The sequence below is a fragment of the Triticum urartu genome, chromosome 2A (genome assembly GCF_056163025.1).
Source record: "Triticum urartu cultivar PI428250 chromosome 2A, HENAU_Tu73, whole genome shotgun sequence".
Classification (NCBI taxonomy): Eukaryota; Viridiplantae; Streptophyta; class Magnoliopsida; order Poales; family Poaceae; genus Triticum; species Triticum urartu.
Genome location: NC_141874.1, coordinates 479,049,154 through 479,074,601, shown reverse-complemented (window position 1 = coordinate 479,074,601; position 25,448 = coordinate 479,049,154). Strand labels below are relative to the sequence as shown.

At 48.7% G+C, this 25,448-nt stretch overlaps 3 protein-coding genes across 12 annotated transcripts; 1 reads left to right on the top strand and 2 right to left on the bottom strand.

Annotated features, from left to right (window-relative positions):
• Window positions 1-3,245: 3,245 nt before the first annotated feature.
• LOC125537672 (uncharacterized) lies at window positions 3,246-12,253 on the bottom strand. 10 transcript variants are annotated; one of them, XR_015616746.1, is made up of 8 exons: window positions 11,563-12,253; window positions 10,686-10,828; window positions 10,554-10,614; window positions 7,325-7,455; window positions 7,187-7,236; window positions 4,661-5,554; window positions 4,461-4,548; window positions 3,246-3,751 (listed from the first exon to the last, which is right to left on the bottom strand). XR_015616746.1 is itself a non-coding variant. In XM_087544127.1 (6 exons), exons 3-5 carry the CDS (start codon window positions 7,331-7,333, stop codon window positions 4,671-4,673), a joined length of 369 nt encoding a protein of 122 aa, XP_087400253.1. In that variant the 5' UTR covers window positions 7,334-7,455; window positions 10,686-10,828; window positions 11,563-12,240; the 3' UTR covers window positions 4,350-4,548; window positions 4,661-4,670. The 10 variants fall into 10 exon arrangements, 1 of the variants encoding a protein (XP_087400253.1); XR_015616745.1 differs by having other exon boundaries at window positions 10,566-10,614; XR_015616748.1 differs by lacking the exon at window positions 10,554-10,614 and having other exon boundaries at window positions 4,661-4,886; window positions 5,464-5,554; window positions 11,563-12,248.
• LOC147985528 (uncharacterized) lies at window positions 9,396-10,267 on the top strand. Its single transcript, XM_087544126.1, has one exon. The coding sequence runs from the start codon at window positions 9,397-9,399 to the stop codon at window positions 10,147-10,149; it is 753 nt and encodes a 250-aa protein (XP_087400252.1). The 5' UTR covers window position 9,396; the 3' UTR covers window positions 10,150-10,267.
• A 3,808-nt stretch (window positions 12,254-16,061) lies between the features above and the next one.
• Window positions 16,062-22,318, bottom strand: LOC147985527 (uncharacterized). Its single transcript, XM_087541621.1, has 2 exons — window positions 21,571-22,318; window positions 16,062-16,174 (listed from the first exon to the last, which is right to left on the bottom strand). The coding sequence occupies exons 1-2, from the start codon at window positions 22,316-22,318 to the stop codon at window positions 16,062-16,064; spliced, it is 861 nt and encodes a 286-aa protein (XP_087397747.1).
• Between the last annotated feature and the right edge of the window lie 3,130 nt (window positions 22,319-25,448).

Below are 25,448 nucleotides of genomic sequence, written 5' to 3'. Positions count from 1 at the left end.
TTGTTGCCAACACCGGTTCATGATTGTTGTCAACGCTGGTTCATGATTATTGATGACGCCGGGTTATGATTGTTGCAGACATCGGGTCATAATGATTGGTGACGCCGGGTCAATCTGGTTTCCTCAAAACTGAGAATTTGAAAATATTTCTCCCTTATATCCGTGTTACCTGTAGCTCCCAAGTCTTGAGCAGAGCAAAATGATGACTTAAGACTTACTTCAATGTAAATAACCACTTTGAAGAAATCCGTGTTGTTCATCTCAGTCACTAGTAAAGACTGAATACTCCATATATGTAGCCCCCAAGTGTCGGGTTGTCATGCTTGCAGCAACCTGGGACTTTGTAATTGCCTGATGCTCAAAAAACTTCAACCAGTGTAGCCCCCAAGGGCCAGGTCAGTATGCAATAATGAGCAGGGACTTTGTATGTATGATCATGCAAATTCAAGCAGCAACGTGTAGCCCCCAAGGTCCGTCTTAGTAAGATAATTCTAAGCTAGGACTTTATATATATTTCTTTGAAAAGAACATCATATGATGTAACCCCCATCATGGGGCGTGAACCCACGTCCACCAGGTTAAGAGCTTTGTGCTTTACCAACTGAGCAGTGGACCCTTCAATATAATGGAATAAGACTTGTGTACCTTGAATTGTTGACAGGAGCAATTGGTAGCCCCCAAGGGCCGGCTCATTACAATGTGATGAGTAGGATCTTCAATAAAGTGAGCCAAAAAATGACTTTGCATTAGCCTCCAAGTGCCATGGTGCATGCTGGCAGCGACATGGGACTTGCATATTTGATATAATCCCAATATGAATAATGTAGCCCCCAAATGCCGGCTCATAAGCCTGCAGCGACTCGGGACTATTCCTTCAATTGTAGAATAAATCATATCCATTGATAAAATAATAGCCATTGCGGCAAAGCTACTTTGAATACCTTATCTATTGACAAATAAATTCGGAGTTTAAATACCCGGCGGCTCTTGGCCGATGGCGATTTAATACGCCTCCGTTGTAAGCCGGAATTTTTATAACCCGGCTATTTATTGCCTTTGAGAAAATCTAGAACAAATAATCATTTTGAAGCATCAATTTTAATGATGAGCTTGGACTTAAGCATTTGTATAAGTCATAGTTCTACAAATCCTGCACAGAGTTTAAACAACATATACCCTGGCGACTTAACGTCAAAAGCCAGGGCGGGTAACCACCCAAATGTAGTCTTATCCCGCACACAAGTAGATCACAAGAACCCTTGGTGGTTTACTGCAGGGCGGGTCATAATATCTTACATATGACCACTGATGTGTAAAAAAGGAGTCACGGATAAGTCTGTTATGAATCATAACTTTGAAACATAACTATAATATCATACCTGTGATATTGAATTTGCACTGCCGATTTATGTGACCTGCACAGTAAGGGTGATAACCCAATATTTAGAAGCCAAGACTTCCAAATGTTTGATGATTGTCATATGCTGGCGACTTATCATCCAAAGCCAAGCCGGGTTAAATAGAAACCACATATATATGCCTCAGATCTGAACAAAAAAGTCTCAAGACAAACCCGAAACATTGTTTTCAAGAACTTACAGCAAACAAAGAGAAAAAGTGAGGCTTCTGATTCGAATATGATCAGTAAGCCGGACCAAAAGGGGTTAAGCTATGGTTCGAATACGATCAGTAAGCCCCCTAGTGGGTTTGGCATTGCGCCGATCAAGAGGGTACCGACAGCTATGTTCTCTTTGGTTCGAATACGACCTATGTTTGAACAGGAAGCCCCCAAATGACTTTGAGACTTTTTAACGACTCTAATTCGAATACAATCAATGTCGGACCCAAAAGGGGTTAAGCTATGATTCGAATATGATCAAGAAGCCCCCTAGTGGGTTTGGCATTGCGCCGATCAAGAGGGTACCGACAGCTATGTTCTCTTTGGTTCGAATACGACCTATGTTTGAACAGGAAGCCCCCAAATGACCTTTAGACTTTTTTAACGACTCTGATTCGAATACGATCAAAGTCGGACCAAAAGGGGTTAAGCTAGATTCAAATACGATCAGACCCCAATGGTCTTGGAAGAAGGGTACCTATGTTTGAGTTGTGCTTTGCAACAAACTATCTTTGGTCCCTTTAATTTTTCCTGAGAACTCGAACTTTGCGAGAGATAAATTCTTCTTGAGCCGGAATTTTAAACCGGATATTGAGAGCTTCAAAGCTTTGTGAGAGACAGATTTCTCTTGAACTGGATTTTAAACCAGATGTTGAGATCTTCAAAACTTTGTGAGAGACAGATTTCTCTTGAACCGGATTTTAAACCGGCATTCTTCATTTTAAGCCGGAAATTTTCTGACGGCTTTTAAATTTGCATCAATATGGCAGCAGCCTCCGGGACCGGGTTATCTTTTCCTCCAATGATCCGGGCTTCTTGAATTCACTTAAACTGGCCAATTTCGCCGAGTCATGTCATTGTAGCCCCTGAGTCTTAAGACGACTCGAGAAGTTGTTCTGAGATTCTCCATATTTGACCGTGATATAAACTGGTATGAGTCATTCAACATCTCAATGATATAACTTGTCTTGCACTGGAGAACTTGCAAGCCAGAGTAATTGCGCTTTTAAAGAAAGCAATATATAATGTAAAAATATACTGGATGGATTTCACCTGATATGTTAGGCCAGTAATTATCCACTATGGAGTTGATGATTACCACAGTGAAGCTGAAATCAATTGTAGGCGAGTTGGCCGCGGGAGCAGACAGATGAGCCGGCCGCGGCGTTTATAAGCCAGCACGGACGGCGAGTCAATCGTGGGCACGGTAAACCGTATGGATGACAAGTCAATCGCAGGTGCAGTCTCAACGAATTGATGTAGATCAAACTGCTTGCACACATCCATTCCACAGCAAGCGGGTGCGGATGCCCGGCGCATGATGATGCTAACGCATATTCCATAGGCACCTTGCACACATCCATTCCACAGCAAGCAGGTGCGGATGCCGACGCATGATGATGCTAACGCATATTCCATAGGGGCAGCATGGCACCATATTTTTCATGAATCATTGTCCTGATACTTTCGTCGGATACAGTGGTAGCTACTCTCGTGCAGTACTGTTGCGGCTTGAGTTCGATCCCTGGCTATGACCGCTTTGCTTTTCTCTTCACTAGATGACCCGGTTGCGCCAATGGCAATTGGCGCAAGAAGCGAATTAGAAAGAATGTTAGTAGTGAGTAAGTAAGATATGTAACTGGAAATATAATGCAATGTAGATTGTATTACATCATGTATTAACCACAAATCATGAAATCAATACTCCCTCCGTCCAAAAAAGCTTGTCCCAAGCTTGTTTCTCAAATGGATGTATCTAGCACCATGTATCTAGCACTAACTTGGTGCTAGATACATCCATTCGAGGGACAAGCTTTTCCGGACAGAGGGAGTACCAAAGAACCAACTAATGGCATCACCTCTGTACTAACAACCAACATTTAGTATCACAGGAGTGTTTACTTGCAGATCAGGAGTATCACAATTACAACTAAAGAGGCATTGTCCTCACTGCTGTCCCTGAGCCCTTCACAAGGAGAGTTCCAAGCCTCGCAACTTCTTCCTTCAGCTCTACACATGACCCTTAGTTACGAAGCTCGTCCCTCAGCTATGATTATTTCAAGATGAAATCAACATGCTATTTCTCTCACATGGAACATGTTCAGAATTTAGCCAGTCTCGCTAATCTTTCAGCTGAAAAGGCAGAAAGAAAAATGGTATGATGAATAACTAAAAAAAAACTGGAACAATAATACTTGTAGCATTAAAAAACCGAGAAAGCGAATTGAGGACAACAGAACAATTATTTGTAACAAGGGCAAGCTTGGCTGATGCAAAATGATCACTCTGAAACTATATTTTAGAACCAAATTAAAAAGGAACAAAATAATCTAATACTCCCTCCGTTCCAAAATAACTGTCTCAACTTTGTACAAAAACATCATGTATCTTTAGGACCAATTTTTAGACCATGGTACCACATAAATCAAGAATTAGACATATCAGATTGTAACGTATTCATGGTTAGTTACCAATCATGTCACACCAAGGATTTGCACATAGAACCTGAAATAACTGCAGCTAGCTTGAAGTCTGAAATCTACCAGGTGACAGACAAAAGCAATACCACCAAACCTTATTCTTATTGGACAAGCACAAGATTTAAGAGAAGATAACACAAAAAAATCCTATTTGGTTTCTGGATGCATGCACTTTCTGGATTGTGCACATCAAAGCATGGAAGAACATTCCTAGGAGAGCCATTGTAGCACAACAAAGTAAACCAAAAATCAAAAAAGAAGTGAGTTTGTATCATGTAATTTAGCAATGTATCAGCCCATATCACCATTTATTTTTCAGAGACCAAAGAAAATGACAGAAGTTTCCCTATTCTTTCCTGTACCTTTCTACCAGAATGCTCTCTATTTACGAGCGCCACACAAACTATTTCCACTTGGCGGCAGGTTGGACACAACAATCCTCGCCGCGAGCTGCAGAAGAACCACACACGCACATACGTCAGACCAGGACACACGAACACGGGCGCCGTGAGGGGGAACGGAACGGACCGGAAGGGGAGACAGATCGAAAGAGGGAACGTACGGAGGCATAGTCAGGCTGGGAGGCGGTGAGCGCGGCGGCGGTCTCGGCGGCGAGCTCGTCGAGCTGGCTGGTGGTGACGCCCATGTATACCCTGACGCAGACCGAGCACGGGGTCGCGGTGCTCCTGGCTGAGCCCATTGCTGAGCTTCTTGAGCCGCACTGTGATCTTGTCAAAGTGCACCGTCTCCGTCCGCCCGTCCCGCTTCACGACGTACATCACCGAAAACTAACAAAAACATACTCATGTGCATCATCCAAACAGGCAATGGTTTTGCATGTTTGTACATCAGAATCAATAATTGAATTATCAACAGATTGGTATATGCAACATGCTTAAGGGCCAGTTCTTTTCGGCGATTCTCCCAGAATCACCCCCTTCCCCAGCTTCTGCCAGAATCGCCACTCCATATTTTTTTTACAATCCTATCTAGTTAAGATCTAACTAGCTAGGATTGTAAAAAACATATGGAGTGGTGATTCTGGGAGAAGCTGGGGAGGGGGGCGATTCTGGTAGAATCGCCCAAAAGAACTGGCCCTAAATATCATGCCAGGAGAATAATTAAATGCCACATTTATGAATAACTGAACATTATGAATGCCATGCTGCATTTTGTAATGGTAATGATCCAAGATAGTTAAATAGATGGTCATTATTAGGAATGCTCCATAGGATCTAAAGACACGTGTTCATGTTTCTTAAGTGTGCTTTCTAAAATTGGATACCCATTTAGCTCTATTAGCTTGACTTGAAGCGATGGGGACACCGCAAAGTTGATCCCGTACTAATAGTCACAGACAACAACCTTGTAGAAGATCATGCCCACCCTTGGTCCTTGGAGGGACGTGTGTTGTAGTGGTAACCGCATCAGTGAACTTGAAAGGATATACATGTTCCTACATTACAGAAATGAAACAATAAGCATCTTCACAATAGGACTACATCACTCGGCCAACAGGGCATTTAACGCAAATGCATTGGCCAATGCCAATGATGTCTGTTTCTTACACAGGATAGCCATGAAATTGTTAATCGTATAAAAGTACAGAAATGCAAAGAAACCATGATCGTTCTACAATTGTTGAAGCAAGCTATTATCTTTCAAGAAATCCTATAGAAAATAAGCAATGTAAAAAGGGGAAACAGCTAGGCACGCACTAAGAAACTGACGAACAATATCTGTCCAACTAAACTTCTACACATGATGAAATCAATATCCTTGCAGAGGGCCCTTTATAATTGGAACAAAGAAACAATTTTAAAAAACAGTACCTCTCTGTCATCACCATAGTCTAGCAGATTAATTAACACAATTTAGGATGAGTAGCACTATAATATTAAAACTGAACTAATTGTTCCTGCTACTTGTGCTTTCTGATGCCTTGTACATATTCATATATGATACAGTAACAGTGGCAGCAATTTCTCAAGCGCAAGAACACATATTTTTTTCAACTAACAGATTGTATCTAAAGTCCCCCCAAAAGCTGACTTAGAATCTAATCAAATAAGTCAAAAACTCTTTTTTAGACTAAACAAGTAGAATCCTGCCTTCTTGTGGCTACAGTTTAGTCTTGGCTAGAATTTAATCTAACAAGCAGAAACCTCATCAGAATTTAATACAGAATATGAATGACAATAAAACAATTCTAAGCAAAGAGGAGGAAGAGGGGAGCGAAGCTGACAGGGAAAGGTTGTCGGGGCGAGCTGAGGGCTTGCTTTCAGAAAAACTCTCCCACAGGCTTGCTCTACACTCGCCGTTGCTCTCGACCGCGACCGTAAATTTCTGGGAATATATGTTTCCTCTATATAATTATGCTGGATTTTTGGAGAGATGCATCACATAATATCTTTCAGTTTCAAATCCATGAGTCTGTAGATTTCGTTTGTAAAACTTTGTATAGCTTAGGTTCTGAACTATCTTTATGAAACCTTATGTAAGATCTGAAGTCAATCCTGTCGATTGTGTACAGATCCGATGAATAAATGGGCAAGGAAACCAAGTGGTGTCCGGGGATTGATGGCTCGGATAGCTTGGTAATGATATCAATAAGTAATTATTGTGCAAACAATAACTAATGCAGGTTCCAGGATCTCGTGTGTTGCTGCTGATTACCGAAGGCATATTAGACAAACTCTAATCGATCTAGCCAGTCCAGGCACGACAAGAATGGGCCGCTGCATTGTAAGGTATATCCAAGATTCAGAAACATATGATTTCGTTGCTTCCGACTCAGAACTGAACTAAGCTAGGCACCCGAACACCATGCTAGAATCCAGAGGGAAGCATAGCGCAAGTGCGACCCTCCCTGACCACCTAGAGGCACGGTACCAGTAATGCACCAAGATCTGTCTATTCAAGAGGTAAACAAGAACACATCCTCGTTTGATATCATGATATGCAAGTAAATTTCAAGCACACAGGGTTGATATGCAAACAAATATCACACACACAGGGAGGCCGCCCAAACAAGCACATCAGCTCACATCACTTTTAGTAGACAAAAACTGAGCAAGAGAGACCCAACCTTGTTCATAATGACACGGAGGACCCAACAAACAGAGAACATAGATCAGCCTGCAAGAAGAAAAAAAAGAGAATGAACAACATACCAGCTCATAGACATTTCATGGAACACGTCAGGAGTATTGTAACGGAAGAACACCTCCTTCATATGATAATAATGAGCAGCAGTAGAATGGAAGGATCACTGGCAAATTGAACAAATGAGAGCAGCCCCGACGATCTAAAGCTTCAGACCACCAATATCATCATAAACCATGTTTGTTGGCATTGCTAAAAAAACAGTAGAATAAGCAAACAAAATCTCAGTTAACCACCTGGTACACAAAACAAAGGGCATTTAAATCCCCAAACCTGAAGATATGCTACAGGAGCACATGTACATTTGATAAAAACCAATGTACATGTATATGCATGATTACTAAATATGGCAACAATATATATGGCACAATAATTTACCCCCGTCACTGAAATCAGAAGTCAGTGTGTGTGTGTATGTTTATACACCCAGCTAAAAATCTACGAAACGCAAAATAAGAATCTGAATGCCCAATAAAAATTAATCTGGCTGGGCAACTCGGCTACTCCGAGCTCCCCCAGATTGAAAACTCGCTGGTCGTCCGATTCTGTCTTTTACATCGTCTGAGCTGTCTAATTTTCACAATCTATTTTCACTTCGTGGTTATTTTTCCTCTTCTATGACTGGTGGGCTTATTATTGTGCTTTACCTGATTAGTGATTTGAATGATTAGTAATTTACCTGAGAGTAAGTGTTATGGCCGGCCGGCTTAGGCCCGCAAGTTATCTTAGTTTTTATTTTCAGATTAGGCAAGTTATCTTAGGCAAGTTATCTTAGGTTGATTCTTCTACAAGTTATCTAGGATATAAATATAGGTTGTAAGACTCTTTTTGAAGGCAAGCAATAAGAAGAATATTATCTCCTATTGCCCGGCTCCCTGAGGAGCCGGAACCCTAGCCGCCAACAGCCCTAGCCGCCGCCCTTCTCCTAGCCGCGACGGCGCCCTGCCGCCGGCGCGCCCGATCCTCGCCACGCCTCCCTCCATCCTTCCCTTACCACCTACGCCCTAGACCTGGTAGAGTACTTGATCCTACCAATTTGGTATCAGGTAACCGGGTTTCGACCATGTCTCCGCCAATTCCACCGCCACCACCACCGCTGCCCGCCAACTCCTCCACCACCGCCGCCTCTGCGCCGGGCGTCACAGCCTCGCTCTCGGCGGGCACCACTGCGTCGCTCTCAGCGCCGGTCCTAACGGCACCCGGCACCACGCCGGGCCAAGGGCAGCCACAGGCCCCCGTCCAACACTCGCCGCCGCCATCACCTCCCCCGCAGCCGCAACAGTTCACGCCGGAGGCCATGGCGGGCGTCCTCAACGACCTCGTCACCGCGCTTCAAGGGATCCGCCTCTACCTGGCAGGTCCGTACGGGCCGCCCCCACCACTCCATCCAGCCATGGCCGCGGGTCAGCAGGCGCTTCCGTGGTACTCGGCACCGGGAGCCATCACCGGACTCCATCCAGCCATGGCCGCGGGTCAGCAGGCGCTTCCGTGGTACTCGGCACCGGGGGCCGTCACCGGAGGCTACCCGGCGCTCCCCGCCCCAGCGGCCGCACCGCCGCCTTGGGCGCAGTGGCCGCCGCAGATCGCGCCGGCAGCCCCGCCACTTCTCGCCACCACGGGGCCGCAGTAGCCCACCTGGACCGCGCCGGCCGCGCCGTCCTCCGTCGCGCCCTACCTTCCAGCGGCCTCGGAGCAGGGTCCTCCACCGGCCCCGCCCAGCCCTAACCTGGGCACCGGCGCCTCGGAGCAGGGCCAGACCCAGCAGCTTCTTCCGGCGTCACCGCCGGCCCCCACGCCGCAGGCGCCGGTGCAGCTCCACCAGGCGCCGCCGCCATCGACAGTACCACCACCCGCGCCTAGGGCTAAGGGTCGGCCCCTGCACCAGGTGCAGTTTCCACCGTCACCATCGCCGATCCCCGCTTGGGCGACCGGCTCGTCTTCGGGGCCGGTCTACTCCACGGCGCCGGAACACCCGACGCCCTCCCTGCGGTTTGATCACCCCTCCAGCTCGGCGAACTACGCCCGGTGCTTCCCGACCCAGCATACGCGCCGGCGGCAACTACGGCCGCCCCCGGGCACGGCGGGCCGACACCCCCTCGCTTCGCCAAACTGGACTTCGCCACCTACAAGGGCATGGAGGACCCCCTCAACTGGCTCAACCAGTGCGAGCAGTTCTTTCAAGGGCAGCGGACGCTCGCTTCGGATCGCACCTGGCTCGCGTCCTATCATCTTCGAGGCGCAGCGCAGACCTGGTACTACGCCCTCGAGCAGGACGAGGGCGGCATGCCACCATGGGAGCGCTTCCGAGAGCTCTGTCTCCTCCGGTTCGGGCCTCCTATCCGCGGGAGCCGACTGGCAGCCCTCGGCCGCTTACCTTTCACATCCACGGTGCAGGACTACGCCGACCGCTTCCAGGCCCTGGCGTGCCACGCGTCGGGCGTCTCCGCCACTCAGCGCGCCGAGTTATTTGTGGGCGGTCTACCGGACCATATCCGCATGGACGTGGAGCTTCGGGGACCCCAGGATCTCCAGTCGGCCATGTATTACGCCCGCGCGTTCGAGTGCCGCGCGGTGGCCATCCAGCAGGAATCACCGTCCCAGACTACTGGGTCGCTACCCGGACCGGATTCCGCGCAGGGTCGGCCTGTGCAGGCTTCTGCGGCACCCCTCGCCGCGACCGCGGGGCGCCCGTTCCGCCGGCTCACCCCAGCTGAGATACTCGAGCGTCACCGCCAAGGGTTGTGCTTCAACTGCGACGAACCCTACAAGCCCGGCCACGCCTGCCCGCGACTCTTCTACCTGGAGGTGGTAGACTACATTCCGGAGGACGTCATCGCCGCTGACGTGGCCGCCCCAGATGTCGAGAAGGTGTTTGACGCTGGTTGATTACCTCGAAGAGTTCAAGCAAGCGCTTCCCCACCTTGCAGCTCGAGGACGAGCTGTTTGTGCAGGCGGGGAGAAGTGTTATGGCCGGCCGGCTTAGGCCCGCAAGTTATCTTAGTTTTTATTTTCAGATTAGGCAAGTTATCTTAGGTTGATTCTTCTACAAGTTATCTAGGATATAAATATAGGTTGTAAGACTCTTTTTGAAGGCAAGCAATAAGAAGAATATTATCTCCTATTGCCCGGCTCCCTGAGGAGCCGGAACCCTAGCCGCCAACAGCCCTAGCCGCCGCCCTTCTCCTAGCCGCGACGGCGCCCTGCCGCCGGCGCGCCCGATCCTCGCCACGTCTCCCTCCATCCTTCCCTTACCACCTACGCCCTAGACCTGGTAGAGTACTTGATCCTACCAGCAAGCTTGCCTGAGAGTTTAAGTGTCACAAGTATATTCATTAACTGCCCTCATACAACCTGCAAATTGATTATTGAATGAGCTTCTGACGGGAAATAGAAAACAAAAAGCACAAAAGAACAGTAGGTACCTGACATAGCTCTAGCGTGGTAAACTTTTTTGAGTGCTTACAGTCATCTTCGGTGCTGACTCGTATCTGACCATTGCCCTGCCCATCGAGGTCACTGTTGCACCACGACTCACGGCAAGGCCCATTTGCCTAGTATGCTCCAACTGCCAACAGACAAGCAATGTTGCATAAACCAATTGAGGCCTTTTCACTAATTAAATCTACAAAACCATTTAGTAAAATCCACTGGAACCATCCAACTATAGGACTGAATCAATGAAACATAACAGCAGTTGCAGAAACCACTCTAGACCTTTTTCATAAACTAAAGGAAACATTTTAGGTTCTAATTAACCCTGGGGGCTGCAGCCGCTGTTATGAAAATCACTCTCTTCCTATCAATTTTCAGAAAATGGTTTAGAGTGGTTTCTGAAAATGGTCCAGAGTGGGTCCTGATTAAATTGATAGGAAGAGAAGGAATGAGGGTGTTTTAGAACTATTGCTACACATATGGCATACATCTGAAAAAGGAAAAAGGAACACCCTAAATCAAACCTGAAGAAAACAGGATAAAATAACCCGATGTATGAACTGTAAACTGATGAGATTGTTAGTAGACATGATAAAATATGTATGTACAGGTCATTAATTAATAGATATGAATAGCAAGGATGAAATTAAATCAAATCTGACAGAAATATGTGCAAAGAACAGCAAGACACCACCGCCGCTGTTGAAATCAAATCTGACAGAAATATGATGAAATTAATTAATCCACGCTGGCCATTCCCATCCACGAGATGAGAGAGACAGTGTGTGTGTGCTGTGTAGGCAAGGATGGGAGGGGCTGGAGGAACAAATGAGAATCAAGGAAAAGGGAAAGGGGGAGAATCCACACCTTGGTCCTCTGACCGTACGTTGCAACCCGTGGTCGAAGGTGAAGAGGCGGTGGCGCAGGGGTGGTTGGGGGATTTTTTCGGGGCTCTTCGTCCAGCGGCGGTCGTCCAGGTCGAGTTCCTCCTCCGGCGGCTTCTTGGCAGTGAGCGAGAAAGAGAGAGAGAGAGAGGAGGGTGACGAGGAGGGGGAGGCGAGTGGGACGGGACAAGAAAAGCCATGGCAGAACGCCAGAACCTACAGCGAGGAAAGCCATGGCTCTCTAGCAAGCAGGCAGCGAGCAAGATGAAGATGATGGCGGGCAACGACGGCATCGGACGATAGCTTGCGGAGACGGATGGAGAGGCAGAGCACCGGGGCTGACTCCTCTCCCGCCGCGCGACCGTGGAGAAGGAGGGAGCCGACCTCCGTCGCTCCACGCACCTGAAGACGGCTCAGATCGGGAACCACCGCTGCGGCCTGAAGACGAGCGATGGGAAGGCGAGGAGGAGGAAGAGGCGAGGCGGTGGAGGAGTAGCAGTCGCCGGCGGGGCTCCTAAGGCGCAGGAGGAGGAGGTGGGAGGGAGTGGCGGCGGACGAGGGAGGGAGGAGCGAGAGGCGCGGGGCTGTGGATTGGGGCTAGGGTTCGATGCCTTTTTTCCTCTGGCTCGATCGCTGTGGCCTCGCTCGCTCGCTGTGGATTTCGCTCGTGTGGTGCGGTGCGCCCTCGCGTTTTTTTCGGTGGTCTTTTTCCCCTCGCGTGGTACCGTGCGCTCGATGCCTTTGTTGTGACTACCACTCTAGGAGGCTTTGGGGTATCTTTAGCCGTTGGCCCCCCCAGGACGCATAAAAATCACCCCTTGAGGATGAGCCGGCGATACAATCGATGCTGGAGGCGGTTTTGCGCCCAGTCGTCGCCCCCAGCTCGCCCCCAGGCGTTGAAATTGGCCCACTTTGCAGCCCAATTTCGGCGAATAAAGGGCCCATATGGGCGAGAATAGGCCCATATTCGGCGTGGTTTCGCCGTGTCTCGGCGTTTAATTATCAACACAATTATTTCTTATCACATATTTCATTACAGAAAAATCAGATATTTCAACAAAATAGTACAACAACAAATAGTTCAATACAAATTATATAGTTCAACAAATAAAAACTCGTATTTCATCACACGGCGTCCCTCTTGAGCCTCCATAGATGCTCAATCAGATCTTTCTGCAGTTGATGATGCACCTGTGGGTCTCGGATCTCCTGACGCATACTGAGATAGGCAGTCCAAGTTGCCGGTAGCTGGTGATCAACTTCGGCTAGAGGAACCTGCCTGTAGTATGGTTCAGTGTCAAACACTGGGTCTTCTTGCTCGCTCTTGATGATCATATTGTGCAAGATGATACAGCAAGTCATAATCTCCCACATTTGATCTTTGGACCAGGTCTGAGCGGGGTACCGAACAACAGCGAATCGAGATTGGAGCACACCAAATGCCCGCTCGACATCCTTCCTGCAAGCCTCCTGAACTTTCGCAAACCAGGCGTTCTTGCCTCCTGTCGCAGGGTTTGAGATCGTCTTCACAAATGTCGACCATCTCGGATAGATGCCATCTGCTAGGTAGTACCCCTTGTTGTATTGGTGCCCATTGATCTCGAAGTTCACCGGAGGAGAATGGTCCTCAACGAGCTTGGCAAAAACAGGAGAGCACCGCAGCACGTTGATGTCATTGTGAGTTCCTGGCATACCAAAGAAGGAGTGCCAAATCCAAAGGTCCTGTGTGGCTACCGCCTCAAGTACCACACTGCAACCGCCTTTGGCGCCTTTGTACATCCCCTGCCAACCAAATGGGCAATTCTTCCATTTCCAATGCATGCAGTCGATGCTTCCAAGCATCCCAGGAAATCCTCTTGCTACATTCTGGGCTAGGATCCGAGCAGTGTCTTCCGCATTGGGTGTTCTCAAGTATTGTGGCCCAAACACTGTCACCACTGCCCGACAGAACTTGTAGAAACACTCTATGCTGGTGGACTCGGCCATGCGCCCATAGTCGTCGAGTGAATCACTGGGAGCTCCATATGCAAGCATCCTCATCGCTGTCGTGCACTTCTGGATGGAGGTGAATCCAAGAGCGCCAGTGCAATCCATCTTGCACTTGAAGTAGTTGTCGAACTCCCGGATGGAATTCACAATCCTGAGGAAGAGCTTTCGGCTCATCCGATAACGGCGTCAAAATGTTCTCTCGCCATGAAGTGGAGCATCGGCGAAGTAGTCGGAGTAGAGCATGCAGTAGCCTTGGAGACGATGCCGGTTCTTTGCTTTCATCCGCCCCGGCGCCGAGCCACCTCGCCGCGGCTTTTCATTGCTCGCCAGGAGCTGGCCGAGGGCGGCGAGCACCATGATATGCTCTTCTTCCTGGACGTCGGCCGCGGCTTCCTCCTCCAGCAGCGCGGCGAGCTCTTCCTCATCATCCGAGTCCATCGCCGAGGCAGGCAAAACGCCGAACACCTTGCGCTCGGTGGGCGTGTACCCGCCGTTAAACCGCGCCTCCGCGGCCGAAAACGGCGGCCGGAAAGGCCCAGCTGCTGTGGGAGGGGCCGCCGCGGCGAAGCGCTGCTATTTTCCGGCGGGGAATGGCTATCTAACGGAGTAGGGTAGCGGCCGTCGCCGGGATATAGCTAGTGGTGGCCGAGGGCGCGGGGGGTGCGAGGCGAGTCGGGGGAAGAAAACCTTGAATTTTCCCCTGTCGGTGTGGGCCAGGCGTGCTTTTCCCTAGCGCCGGAGCCCCCAACTGCTCCCCAGCGCGCCGGGTTCGGCCTGTGACCGCCAGGCGGAAAAAAGGTCCGAACCGGCGATTTTCGGCGTCCTGGGGGCGCGACTGGGCCGTTTTTTCGGCGTCGGCGACGAAAAAGTGGCCTGGGGCCCTGTTGGGGGCGCGGCTGGAGATGCCCTTATATGTTAGATTGCCATGACGTGTGCTAGCAGAAGTTATTCATCTTACATGCCACATGACGAAGCTGATGGAATTTGTAGGTGCGCACACACCGCTGGGGCAGACAGGCTGCGTGTGTATTTGTTAAGCGGATGCTGGTGCGATCTTTGGCTTTGATACGAGAAGCCCAAATACATTGAACACGCGCGGGGCCGCCAGGATGAGTTGTTTGGTTGTAGACGTGGCGTCTCCAGTCCAGTAGCAGCAGGCTAGATTGCGTTGGATGGCCACTAACAAGGTTCTTGGTCCTCATGTGTAGATGAAGGTCACCATATGTTTTTGGCAACTGTGCATGGAGTTTTGCACATAGCAGCAATACTGATGGTAGTAGTTGTAACACCATTAACTTGGTTGGGGTAATCTGACCGCATCAATCTTTTTCAAAAATCTAATCACATCGGTACTATGAACTCTCCGGACAGAAACGAAGACCGCTACAGCGGCTCTTCCATGGTGCAGGCGTTCTGGAGCAGCAACCTGAAAACCGGCCAGCCGGTGGCCTGCAACAGCTACTTGAAGGTCGGCCAGCGTGGCGGCTTACAATGATGGCTCAAGGCTGCAAAGGGGCGGCAGCTCACCGCAAGGGTGAGACGGCAGTGGAGGCGAGAAGCGTCATGCGGCCCCACAGAGCGGCTCCCCAGCGGTAGCTCTCCACGAGGCGGCTTTAGCACGGCCATGGACGGTGATTTTAAACGGCCGCGGGGGCTGTGGCGACAGGGTGGCTCGTGCCGTTGCTGGAAACGGGCGCGTACGACGGCGGCTCAACGCGGCGACTCGGGTTCGCGGGCGCGAGCTTACACGAAGGTGGTTGGGGGCAGCCATACTGAAGCCGAAACGACTTGGGTGCCGCGACAACTACGACGACTCGAAACGGAGAAACCTCATAACAGAGGCAGGCGTCATGGGGACGGCGGCTCTCCGTGGTGACTCGGCAACGCGAGGATGGTCTTGAAGCAGGTCGGCTTGGCAAGGATGCGGCTGGAGCTAACCACGACGAAGGAGGTGGCCGGTCGGCTCGAGGACAAGCAATGAGAGGCCTAACGCAGGGGGAAACCATCTGACGAACAGCGGTAGCAACGAGAGGCTTAAGGCCATGCGAGTCACAGGCGGACTGGCCAGGCAAGGCGCAGACCACAACAATAGAAGAGAAATCCGGGTCAACATCCAAGTCCTTCTCCAGGTTGTGCCCCCGCTTTTTTTCGAACCGGGCTAACCCCCTTTCCATTACTTAGAACGGAAATACAACCAGTCTGAGATAACAAAGGTGAGACTAAGAACAGGGAGAGGGGGAGAGCGAGTTCAACGCACTACTAGGAAACCCACGGCGCCCGCTCGCCATCGAAACGGCCACTATGGGGCGAAAACCTAGTAGCACCAAACATCTAGACCTATTACAGATGACAGCCCAGAAGTCACAAGAGAGAATCACAGCAAAACACCAGGAGCCGAAGTTCAGACAGAAGCCCACTGTTCCAACGAACAGGGGTGGTAAAAGATGCGCAGCGCGAGGCATGGGGTGCTTGAGGAGCTCCTTTTTCCTTTGTTCATTCTCCAATCTCGATAGTCGCATCACAGGCTCGCATCAACATCATCGTCCCATCGCGAATCATCTCCGCCCCTGCCCGAAGCTGCTTGACGTCGTCTCCCGCCTGAAGCCCTGCCCAATAAAGAAGGAAAGAAACCACCGTAAAAACAATCTCAAAAGGAGATTTGATCATCTTCTTCTCAAAGGTAGCACGATTCCGTGCCAGCCAGATGGACCAGGTGACTGCGCCCAAGGCCACTGTATAAAAGCGTTCGTACTCAGGGATGAAAGAATAGCACCAAACAAAAAATTGCCAGCAATTTTTGGGGCAAAGATCAGTCCCCAGAGTTACTCCAATAGATCTCCAAACCACTCTGGCAATAGAACATTCAAAAAACAAGTGCTGGGAAGTTTCAATTTGCTGGCAGAAGGAACACACAGGGTTCCCAGGCCATTTTCGATGTCGCATCACCTACCTAGTCAGGATAGCGTCTTGTGAAAGTTGCCAAAGAAAGATTTGTATCTTCAGAGGGATCTTGGCCTTCCAAATCCATCTATAGTTTCAGCCACTAAGGGGCTTTTCGAGCCATTTATACATGGATTTGGTAGTATATTTGCCAGATTTATTCAGGTACCAATATACCGAGTCAGGGGTATTCGGTAAGTTCAAATTGCGCACCTGCCCTTGAAGGTTAGACCACTGGTCTATCAAATCAGCATTCAATCTTCTGCGGAAAAAGCTAGAACAGGTTATGGAGCTTAGCTTATCTAGTGTACAATCTTGATCAACACAAATATCAAACAGGCATGGGAATTGTTCTTGGAAAGGCGTTAACCCATTGATAGAGTCTTTCCATAACCTGGTTAGGTTACCTTTCCCTACACACAGTTTCCTGCCTATCATATACAGGTTTTTGATTTTCAGCAAGTTTTTCCAACAGGGTGAATCAGAAAAACGAGGGCTAACAGTTGCAACGGTTTGGTTGCGAAGGTATCTAGCCCGAACAATATCTTGCCATATCCCTTTCTGGGTGTCTAACTTCCACCACCACTTGAGCATCAGGCTAATATTTTGTTTGCGTAGGTCTTTAATACCCTTTCTCTTTAGATCTACATATCTTGTTCCATCTGATCAAGTGATATCTCCGTTTTTTAATACACCCTTGCCAGAAGAATCTTCTTCTATGTTTGTCCAATTTTTCCACAAAAGTTTCGTTCATCAGCCACATAGACATGTGGTACAGAGAGAGTTGAGTAACTATTGAGTCTAGAAGGGTGTGTCTCCCTCCCATAGAAGCAGCATTACCAACCCAGGCATCAAATCTAAGGAGATATTTATCGACTATGAAATCCCAGTCAGAGTTTCTCAAAGCCGTGTAGCTCACTGGCATGCCCAAATATTTAAGAGGGAATTGACCTATATCGCAATTGAATAGCTCAGCATAAGCCTTAGTAGTCTGGGCATCCCCCCAACGGTTAAGATCTCACTCTTGTGAAAATTAACCTTGAGGCCAGACATCATTTCAAAAGCGTACAACAGGAGTTTAAGATTAACGGCCTTTTCCATATCGTGCTCTAGACAGATGATCGTGTCGTCTGCATATTGTATCACCGCAACTCCATGTGGAATAAGATCCAAAGCTAACCCAACAATGAGATTATTGTTCTGGGCATTCTTGATCATTTTAGTGAGGCATTCCACAGCCATATTAAACAAGAAAGGAGAATATGGGTCCCCCTGGCGTACCCCTTTAGCACTTCGGAAATAGGGCCCGACACAATTATTCAACTTGATGCTGACTGTGCCATTGCGAAGGATTTGCTCAACCCAGCTACACCATTTGGGATCAAAGCCTCGCATCTTATGACACTCAAGTAGGAAGTCCCAATTGACTTTATCATAGGCTTTTTCGAAATCAAGTTTGAGGACCACCCCGCCCCTCTTTTTGACATGGGTATAGTTGAGAAGTTCGTGGAGAGCCAACAACCCATCCATAATGCTTCTGCCTTTCACAAAGGCATTCTGAGTGGGACTGATAAGGATGTCAGCGTACCTAGAAACTCTCCTATCCATAACCTTGGTGATCAACTTGTAGGGACAACGAAGAAGGCAGATAGGTCGAAATTGTTGTATACGATCAGCCCCCGAGACTTTAGGGAGCAAGGTGATAATGCCATAGTTAAGGCGCTGCACATCAAGTGTGCCTGTGTGGAAGCTGTCAAAAAGCCTCATGATATCATTTTTAACTATATCCCAGCAGCACTGATAAAATTCAGCAGGAATGTTATCAGGCCCTGGTGCTCTGTTGACATCCATGTCAAATAAAGCCTCTTTGACCTCTTCCTCAGAGAATTCTCTAATTAGATCAGAATTATCCTGGGCCGAGAGTTTTTCATCCTCTCCCCAGGTATTAGGGTCCAGACGAAACAGGTTACCTGGTGCAGGGCCAAAGAGATCTTTATAGAAGTTAGTAGCGTGGGCCAACAGGTTATCAATGCCCTCAATCTCCACCTCCCCACACTTGAGAGCGTGGATAGTGTTTTTCCGTTTACGGCCATTGGCAATCTTATGAAAGTAATCCATATTGCGGTCCCCTCGGAGTAGCCAGCGTTCGTGAGACTGCTGAAGCCAGTAGATTTCTTCAGCGACAAGCGGCTCATGGAGCTCAAAACAAACATCAGTTTTCCTACCGTATAGCTCGGGCGAAAGGAGGCCCTCCTCCTCTGCCTCTTCCAGCAGCTCAAGCTCCAGTCGTAGGTCTTCTTTCCGTCTCTTGGCATGTCCAAACTTATCCGAGCCCCACCCCTTGAAGTAAGATTTAAATCTTTTCAGTTTGATGTTTAGGATGTCGATGGGATCCGGGGCAGCAACCTTTCTATTCCAGATTTTAGATACAAGGCCGAGGAATCTGTCATCCTTTAGCCAGGATAGATCAAAGCGAAACTCTCGGGCTTTAGTAGGTGCCATTTTTTCTCCATTAGGGTAGAGCAAAAGAGGATTGTGGTCAGACAGTTCCCTAACCAATTTCCTCAGAAAGACCAAGGGAAACATCTCCTCCTAGGAGTCAGACATTAATACCCGATCAAGTTTTTCGAGCGCAGGGTGGGATTGTTTATTGGACCAGGTGTATTTACCACCACTCATATAGATTTCTCTAAGCCCAAGAGTGTTAATGATTGAATTGAAAAGATCAACAGCTTTAGATCTGTGCATCTTTTTGTTTTTCTCATCATTATGTCTCAGAATATTGAAGTCACCCCCAACTATATAGGGAACGTCAGTGTTATGGTAAAAGGTGGCCAGCTCCATCAAGAACTCTCCCCTGTGTTCCTCATGAGCTGGACCATAAACCACTAGGAAGCTCCAGATTTTTTTGGTCTTGAGGTCTCTAACATGCATTTGCAGAACATAATCCCCTTTAATGCATTTCAGCAACTCCAGGTTGCTGATGCGAACACCACAGAGGATGCCGCCAGATTTCCTGATAGCAGGAATCCATTCCCAATGGAAAGAATTAAAGGGATCAAGTTTTCTAAGGAGTTTAGGAGTAAAATCTTTTTTCAAAGTTTCTTGCAACCCAAGGAAATCCACGGAATGGTCACTGATGATATCAGAGAGGCAGGTGGCCATTCCCTTCTTGCCCACCCCTCTGCAGTTCCAAATGAGACCACTCATTTGGAACGATTAGTTTGTTTCCTGGTTCTGGTGACCCTACTAGACAGGGTAGAGACACCAGAAACATCAGCACCGTCCTTCTTCTTGTTTTGACTCCTAGTCACAGGCCTAGGAATTTTAATGTCTATCTTTTTCTTACTTTTTTTAGCTGACTTGGACTTAACTAACTTATCATTGGCAATCTCATCTTCATCAAGCCAAGTTAAATTCAGGGGGGTATCTTTGCCAAGTCCATCAGTAACAAACACTTCATCAATAGTAACCTGGGGGTTTGTACATTTATCAGTCAGATTGGCTCTAACAGCCTCTAATTCCCTCACAATGTTAACACAAGAGAAATCATTATCAGGGATTAGGACCCCCATCTTGGAAGCACGGCTAATAAGTTCAGAATCAGCAAGAGCAGCAAAGGCATTGTTATTACTGGGTTTGCTTTTACTTGTCAGATTTTTGGCGTTGATCAGGTTTGCAGCCCTTGCTTCCACATTCATATGCTGGAGGTGAGGGTTGCGCTGACTAAATCGAAGGTGAAGTTCACATGCGAGAGGGGGTGTAGGAATAATCTCCTCGCAGTCAGTTTGAGGAAGCTGTATCGTGTAGTCCATGGACACCTTCAAGTCTGATCCCTCGTATCCAACCACCTCAGAAATCTGAGCTGAATTAGTAACTGAGAAAGAAGCTAAAATAGGAGAAGTACTAACAGGCAAAACATTCACCTGCAAAGAGTGATCACTAGCAACCACATGATCAACAGGATCATGCTTGCGGGTGTCGCTCTGGGACAGCAAGTGCCCATCCCCTTGATGCGTTGTATCAGTAGCCATTTCCAGGGCCAGTGTCTCAATCAGCAAAGGGCTGTTAGCACCACCATTATCACTTTCAGAAGAAGAACTATCAGCATGGATCTGATCCTCGTCCTTAGGTGATGGCAAGCGACAGGCTTTGCCGCCACGATAGGAGGAGGTTTTAGCTTTTTCAGTCCTCTCTGAGGGCTTGTCATCCTCACTAGGGGGGGTATCATTCCGTTTGCGTTTAGGAGTACCATTCTTCGGGACAGCGTAATGTGGGACCTGAACAGGTTCTTCCTCACGAATGGCATTTCTCACCGGGACCTCTTCAACCTCATAATGAAAGCGATAGAACCGCCCCCCTAAACATCCTTCAGCTGATGTGGGCAGCTTATCAACCTCACGGCATCCCAGTTTGACACGCACAGAAGAAGGACGATTGAGGGTCGACATATCAATGTCTAGGGTCACCCCAACCAGTCCCCCAATGTAAGCCACATTATTGTCACATCTTTTGTTAGGTGGGATCTTACTGATTTTAACCCAATCAACTTCCAGCAGACCCTCAGATTCTACATCCTCATACCAAGGAGTAATACGGACAACCACACCCAAAGATTTAAGAGGAATATATTCAACAAACAGAGCTTTATCCACCTCTATTTGATTAGGAAAACGCATCACATATTGTTTTGGGGCAATCAAGTGAGCCGAACATCTCCACCCCTGACCAATATACTTTTCAAACTCATCTACTAGCTGTTTGGTGGTAAGCTCCCCTTCAACAATAGTAATAATGACCTTGACTATCCTCTCATTAGCCTGACCACCAACAGAATAATCATGAATATAGTGAAACCCCTGCCCTTTGGCTTGGAAAGCGCACATCGCAGGTATGCACTCCCAGGGCAGGAAATTAGTGCAGATCACAGATAGATGGCCTTTCTTTTTGCATCTAACACATAGAGCTTGGGGACACTTGGCAGTGGAATGCCCCGTATGACTACAAATTTGACAAAGCTCAGAGGAGGTGACCAAATGATCAGGGATAAAAGGAAGCTCACGCATCTTGTCAGGAGAGGGAATCTTGTCATTGTTGCGAGGGTTTGAGCCATCTCTCTCGGCCCTGCATCGATCTTGACGGACCAGATCATCCTGCTGCGCTCCGGCAGCTTTCTCCCAACGATCGAAGCCAACCTCGTCAGATCCGGCCGGAGTGTTGGAGGAGGAGGCCCCCGTCGCCGTCTTGCGGGTCCAGACATGGCTATCACGGCCACGCCCCCGTCCCCTGCCGCCACCTTCAAAGCGGCCGCGGCCGCCATCGCCACGGCCTCGCCCTTCACCCCGGTTGAAACGGCCCGTGCCGCGGCCATGACGACCCGCGCCGAACCCCTCTTCTCTCATCTTAGGTGTTTCACAGGGAGGGAAAGTAGCAGATTTAGGTGGGAAGGAGGAGGCAACTTGAGCGAACGATCTAAGATCACCACGGATTTTCCCCTCCCACCAGCCAAAGGAAGGACGAACCCTAGGTTTCTCTCTCTCCGGCTTCTCCCAGAAATGGGTAAGACATTCTTCCAGATCCAAAATGGGGGGACGCAAAGTAGCGGCGCGGCGACTTATACCAGGAGGAGGGGACGAAACCCTAGTTGCGGCCTGATCATGGCGGTCGGATCCATCAGTCCCCACGTGTCCCAGATCCGGGGGGGTGGAGCGGTTTTCAGCCGGTCGACGCCCCAGGATCCCCGGACCGGCCAGGAGGGGGGGTACCGAGTCGATTTCCCTGAACCACCCCCAGCAACCCGGCCCCCTCATGTGAGTGCAGTGGCTCGCCGCGCGCGGCCGCGCCGGCGCCACGACGCTCCGGTGGTCGAACCGTAGGATCAGGGGGAGGAAGACGATCCCAAACCCTAGCAAAATGACAAGGGAAGGGAATGATGTACGCGATGTCAATCACTTCGTCGATGCGTAGGGATCAGGCGTCCACCGTGCTGCCGGGATCGTCGAGAAGCACCAAGCGAAGCGCGTTGTGACGGAGAAGAAGCTCGCCGGTGGCGAAAGTGATGGAGCGCGCCGCCATGAGATCCGGGGCGAACATGACCCGCCACCGCGTGTCTCCCGAAGGGAAGCAGGTCGCGAGCGGGGTCGTGGACCCCGGCGAACGACTAACCCCGGCCATATCCGGCGGTCGGCGGTCGACTCGCGGGAGCGCCATCCTATTGGAGCAACCCTCATCCAAATTCATAAGGAACTCAAGTAGGAGAGATGTCACCTCGGTTTTACTTCGCTGATCCACGGCCTTTTTCCTTCTCCACTCGTGTACTAGCAACAACAAGGGGGTGTTTGGTTCAGGGACTTTTTAGTTCTAGAGACTAGAAAAAGTCCCTAAAAAGTCCCTAGGAACCAAACGGGAGGGACTTTTTCTACAGGGACTAGAAAAAGACTCTACTATAGAGTCTTTTTTGATTAGTCCCTGGGACTAGAAAAAGTCCTAGGACTTCTGAACCAAACACCCCCTAGTACTATGATGAATTGTCCGACTCCCCATGTAGCAGTTTTGGGCCAATAAAATATTTGGAGCTGTGGATCAACTTGGCCATCACATGGCAGAGTACTAAGTGAAATAGTATGACTACTACTGTTGACTCATACAAACAGATGTGTCTTCCCATTTTTTTGGAAGCTTCATGTCGATTGGCGGAAAACAAAGATTGCGGCGACTTGGCCACAGCTCTGAAGTATACGTCTCGTATCCGAGAAGGAAAAACTGATGGCTCTGAAGTTTAATCATGACTCTGATCTTAATACGATGAATATCATCGGCTCCGCTCAAGGTTGTGCGAGTCAAGTTACCCTGCGTGATTGTTCCACGCCGGCTCTTCTTCATCAGAAAAGAAATTGTGAGCTTCTCGATCCTGGAAAGATCCCTCCAAGAACTCATCACCACCGTGCGAGCCCCACGGTGGGCGCCAACTGTCGTGGAATTGTCACGGCAGATGTCCTAGTGTGAGGACTTAGTCGTGAGGCCAACGCATCTATGTGGTACCTTGAGAGGGGTTGAACGGGACGAGAGACGCGAGGCTTTTACCCAGGTTCGGCCCCTCACAGTGGAGGTAAAAGCTTACATCCTGCTTCATTAATATTGATGATGATGATCATGATTACAAGGGTGCTCTATCTCAAGAGCTATTGACTTGTCTTTCTAAACCTAACTTGTGAAACTTATGAAAACTTGTCCCTCTTGGGGTGCCCTGCCCCTCCTTATATGTGTTGAAGGGGCGGCTTACATGACTAGTCCTATTAGGATTAGGATTACTCTATTACAAGTGGAGTCCTAGTCTTGCTTCCTTTGTAGGAGAATATTCCTTACACCTTTTCTCTTAAGCCGGCCCACCTTCACATGAACCGACTTTTTGGGCCTTGGGCCTTGTCATCCATCTGACCCGCCGTCGGGGTCATCAGTAAGTCACCAAATATCGCTGGGTCTCTAGTGAGCCGCCAAGTCCGGCCGGGTCATACTTCCGGCCGGGTCATACCGCGGGGTATATCCCCGGGACCTTTGGTTGAAGCACTTGTTTGCATAGTGCCCTTTCTGCTGACACTTGTTGCAAGTAACCTCTGAGAGCGGACGATGATATGGAGCACTTGACCTTGGAGTTTGAGACTAAGCTTTGTTCTGATAGCCTGGGTTGGGTGGGTGGGAAGATCCATTGCCACATTTGCTCTTCTGCTGGTAGGGCTGGCGAAACGGAGGAGGAGGCAACCAGAACTTCTATTGCTTAGCTGCCACTTGTGATGAGGAACAAGATTGAACTGCATCCCTGACTCTCTTCTTAGAAGCCTCACACTTGAGCTGACCAACTTCTTGCTTTAGTGCCATGTTATAGAATTTATCGAACTTAGTTGGCTCAAGAAGCATGAGAGCTAACTGCAGATCTTCTCTGAGGCCACCTCTGAATTGATAGATCATACTCTTTTCATCAGGAATGTCTTGTTTAGTGAAGCAAGCAAGTTTCTGAAACTGGATATTGTATTGATACACGGACATGCTGCCTTTCTTGAGATTGCGGAACTCCTCATGCTTGCTCTCAGCAACACTTGGTGGGATGTGATGAGCTTTGAAGTCTCGACGGAAACCATCCCAGGTAATCACACGACCTCCTCTGGAATCTCTGTATTGTTGAAACCACTCAGCAGCTTGGTCCTTGAGTTGAAACGAAGCAAACTTGACAAAGTCCTCAGACCTGACATTGGTACATTCAAAATGCTTGCAGATGTCTATGAGCCAATCGTCGATGTTTGTGGCCTCGACACATTTGCTGAAAGACTTCGGCTGGTTTGCGAGGAACTGGTTGAGGGTAGAAAATTGAGGTTGATTATTGCCTTGTCCTTGATTTCCTTGGCTGCCTTGACCTTGGTTGTGCTCTTGCAAGATTTGCAAAAGCATCTGAGTGTTGGCATTGGTGGCTTGCCATGCCTCCGGAGGTGGAGGTGGTGGCGGAGGGTTCGACTGATCCCCATCATTGCGGTCCGGATTCTGACGCGTTGGAGGAGCCATCTTGAAGAGGGTGACATCCGTTAGAATCTTGAAAGACAGATAGACAAGCTAAATCAATGGATCGAAATTGCAACATGTAGTCTTCACAATAAACATTTGAACAAGGATGAACGAATGAATTCCAAAGTAAATCATCACACGTCCATTAAGTTGAGAAGCCACTTAGATAAAGGTAGATGAACAAAGCAACATGGTATGGATATGAACAAATAAGTGGTAAGGATTACCCAATCACAAACCAAATATCTACGGGAAGAAATACTAGAGCTACTTGAATTCCCACCTATAAAACTCCCGAAACTTTCTGGTTATGCAATTAGGTGTTGGGGATATAGGGGAAGCATAATATCTCACCCAAACTAACAATTCCTACATCCAGCTGTATCC

Coding starts and splice junctions, on each gene's coding strand:
- LOC125537672 (XM_087544127.1), bottom strand. CDS start 7,333: ATGAAGGAGGTGTTCTTCCGTTACAATACTCCTGACGTGTTCCATGAA. Junction 5,555..7,271: donor CATGAAATGTCTATGAGCTG/GTATGTTGTTCA, acceptor TCTGTAATGTAG/GAACATGTATATCCTTTCAA. Junction 4,887..5,463: donor TGGGCATGATCTTCTACAAG/GTTGTTGTCTGT, acceptor TGTTTTTGTTAG/TTTTCGGTGATGTACGTCGT.
- LOC147985528 (XM_087544126.1), top strand. CDS start 9,397: ATGGAGGACCCCCTCAACTGGCTCAACCAGTGCGAGCAGTTCTTTCAA.
- LOC147985527 (XM_087541621.1), bottom strand. CDS start 22,318: ATGAGGGGGCCGGGTTGCTGGGGGTGGTTCAGGGAAATCGACTCGGTA. Junction 16,175..21,570: donor TCCCTCTCCTGACAAGATGC/GTGAGCTTCCTT, acceptor TTTATTGGGCAG/GGCTTCAGGCGGGAGACGAC.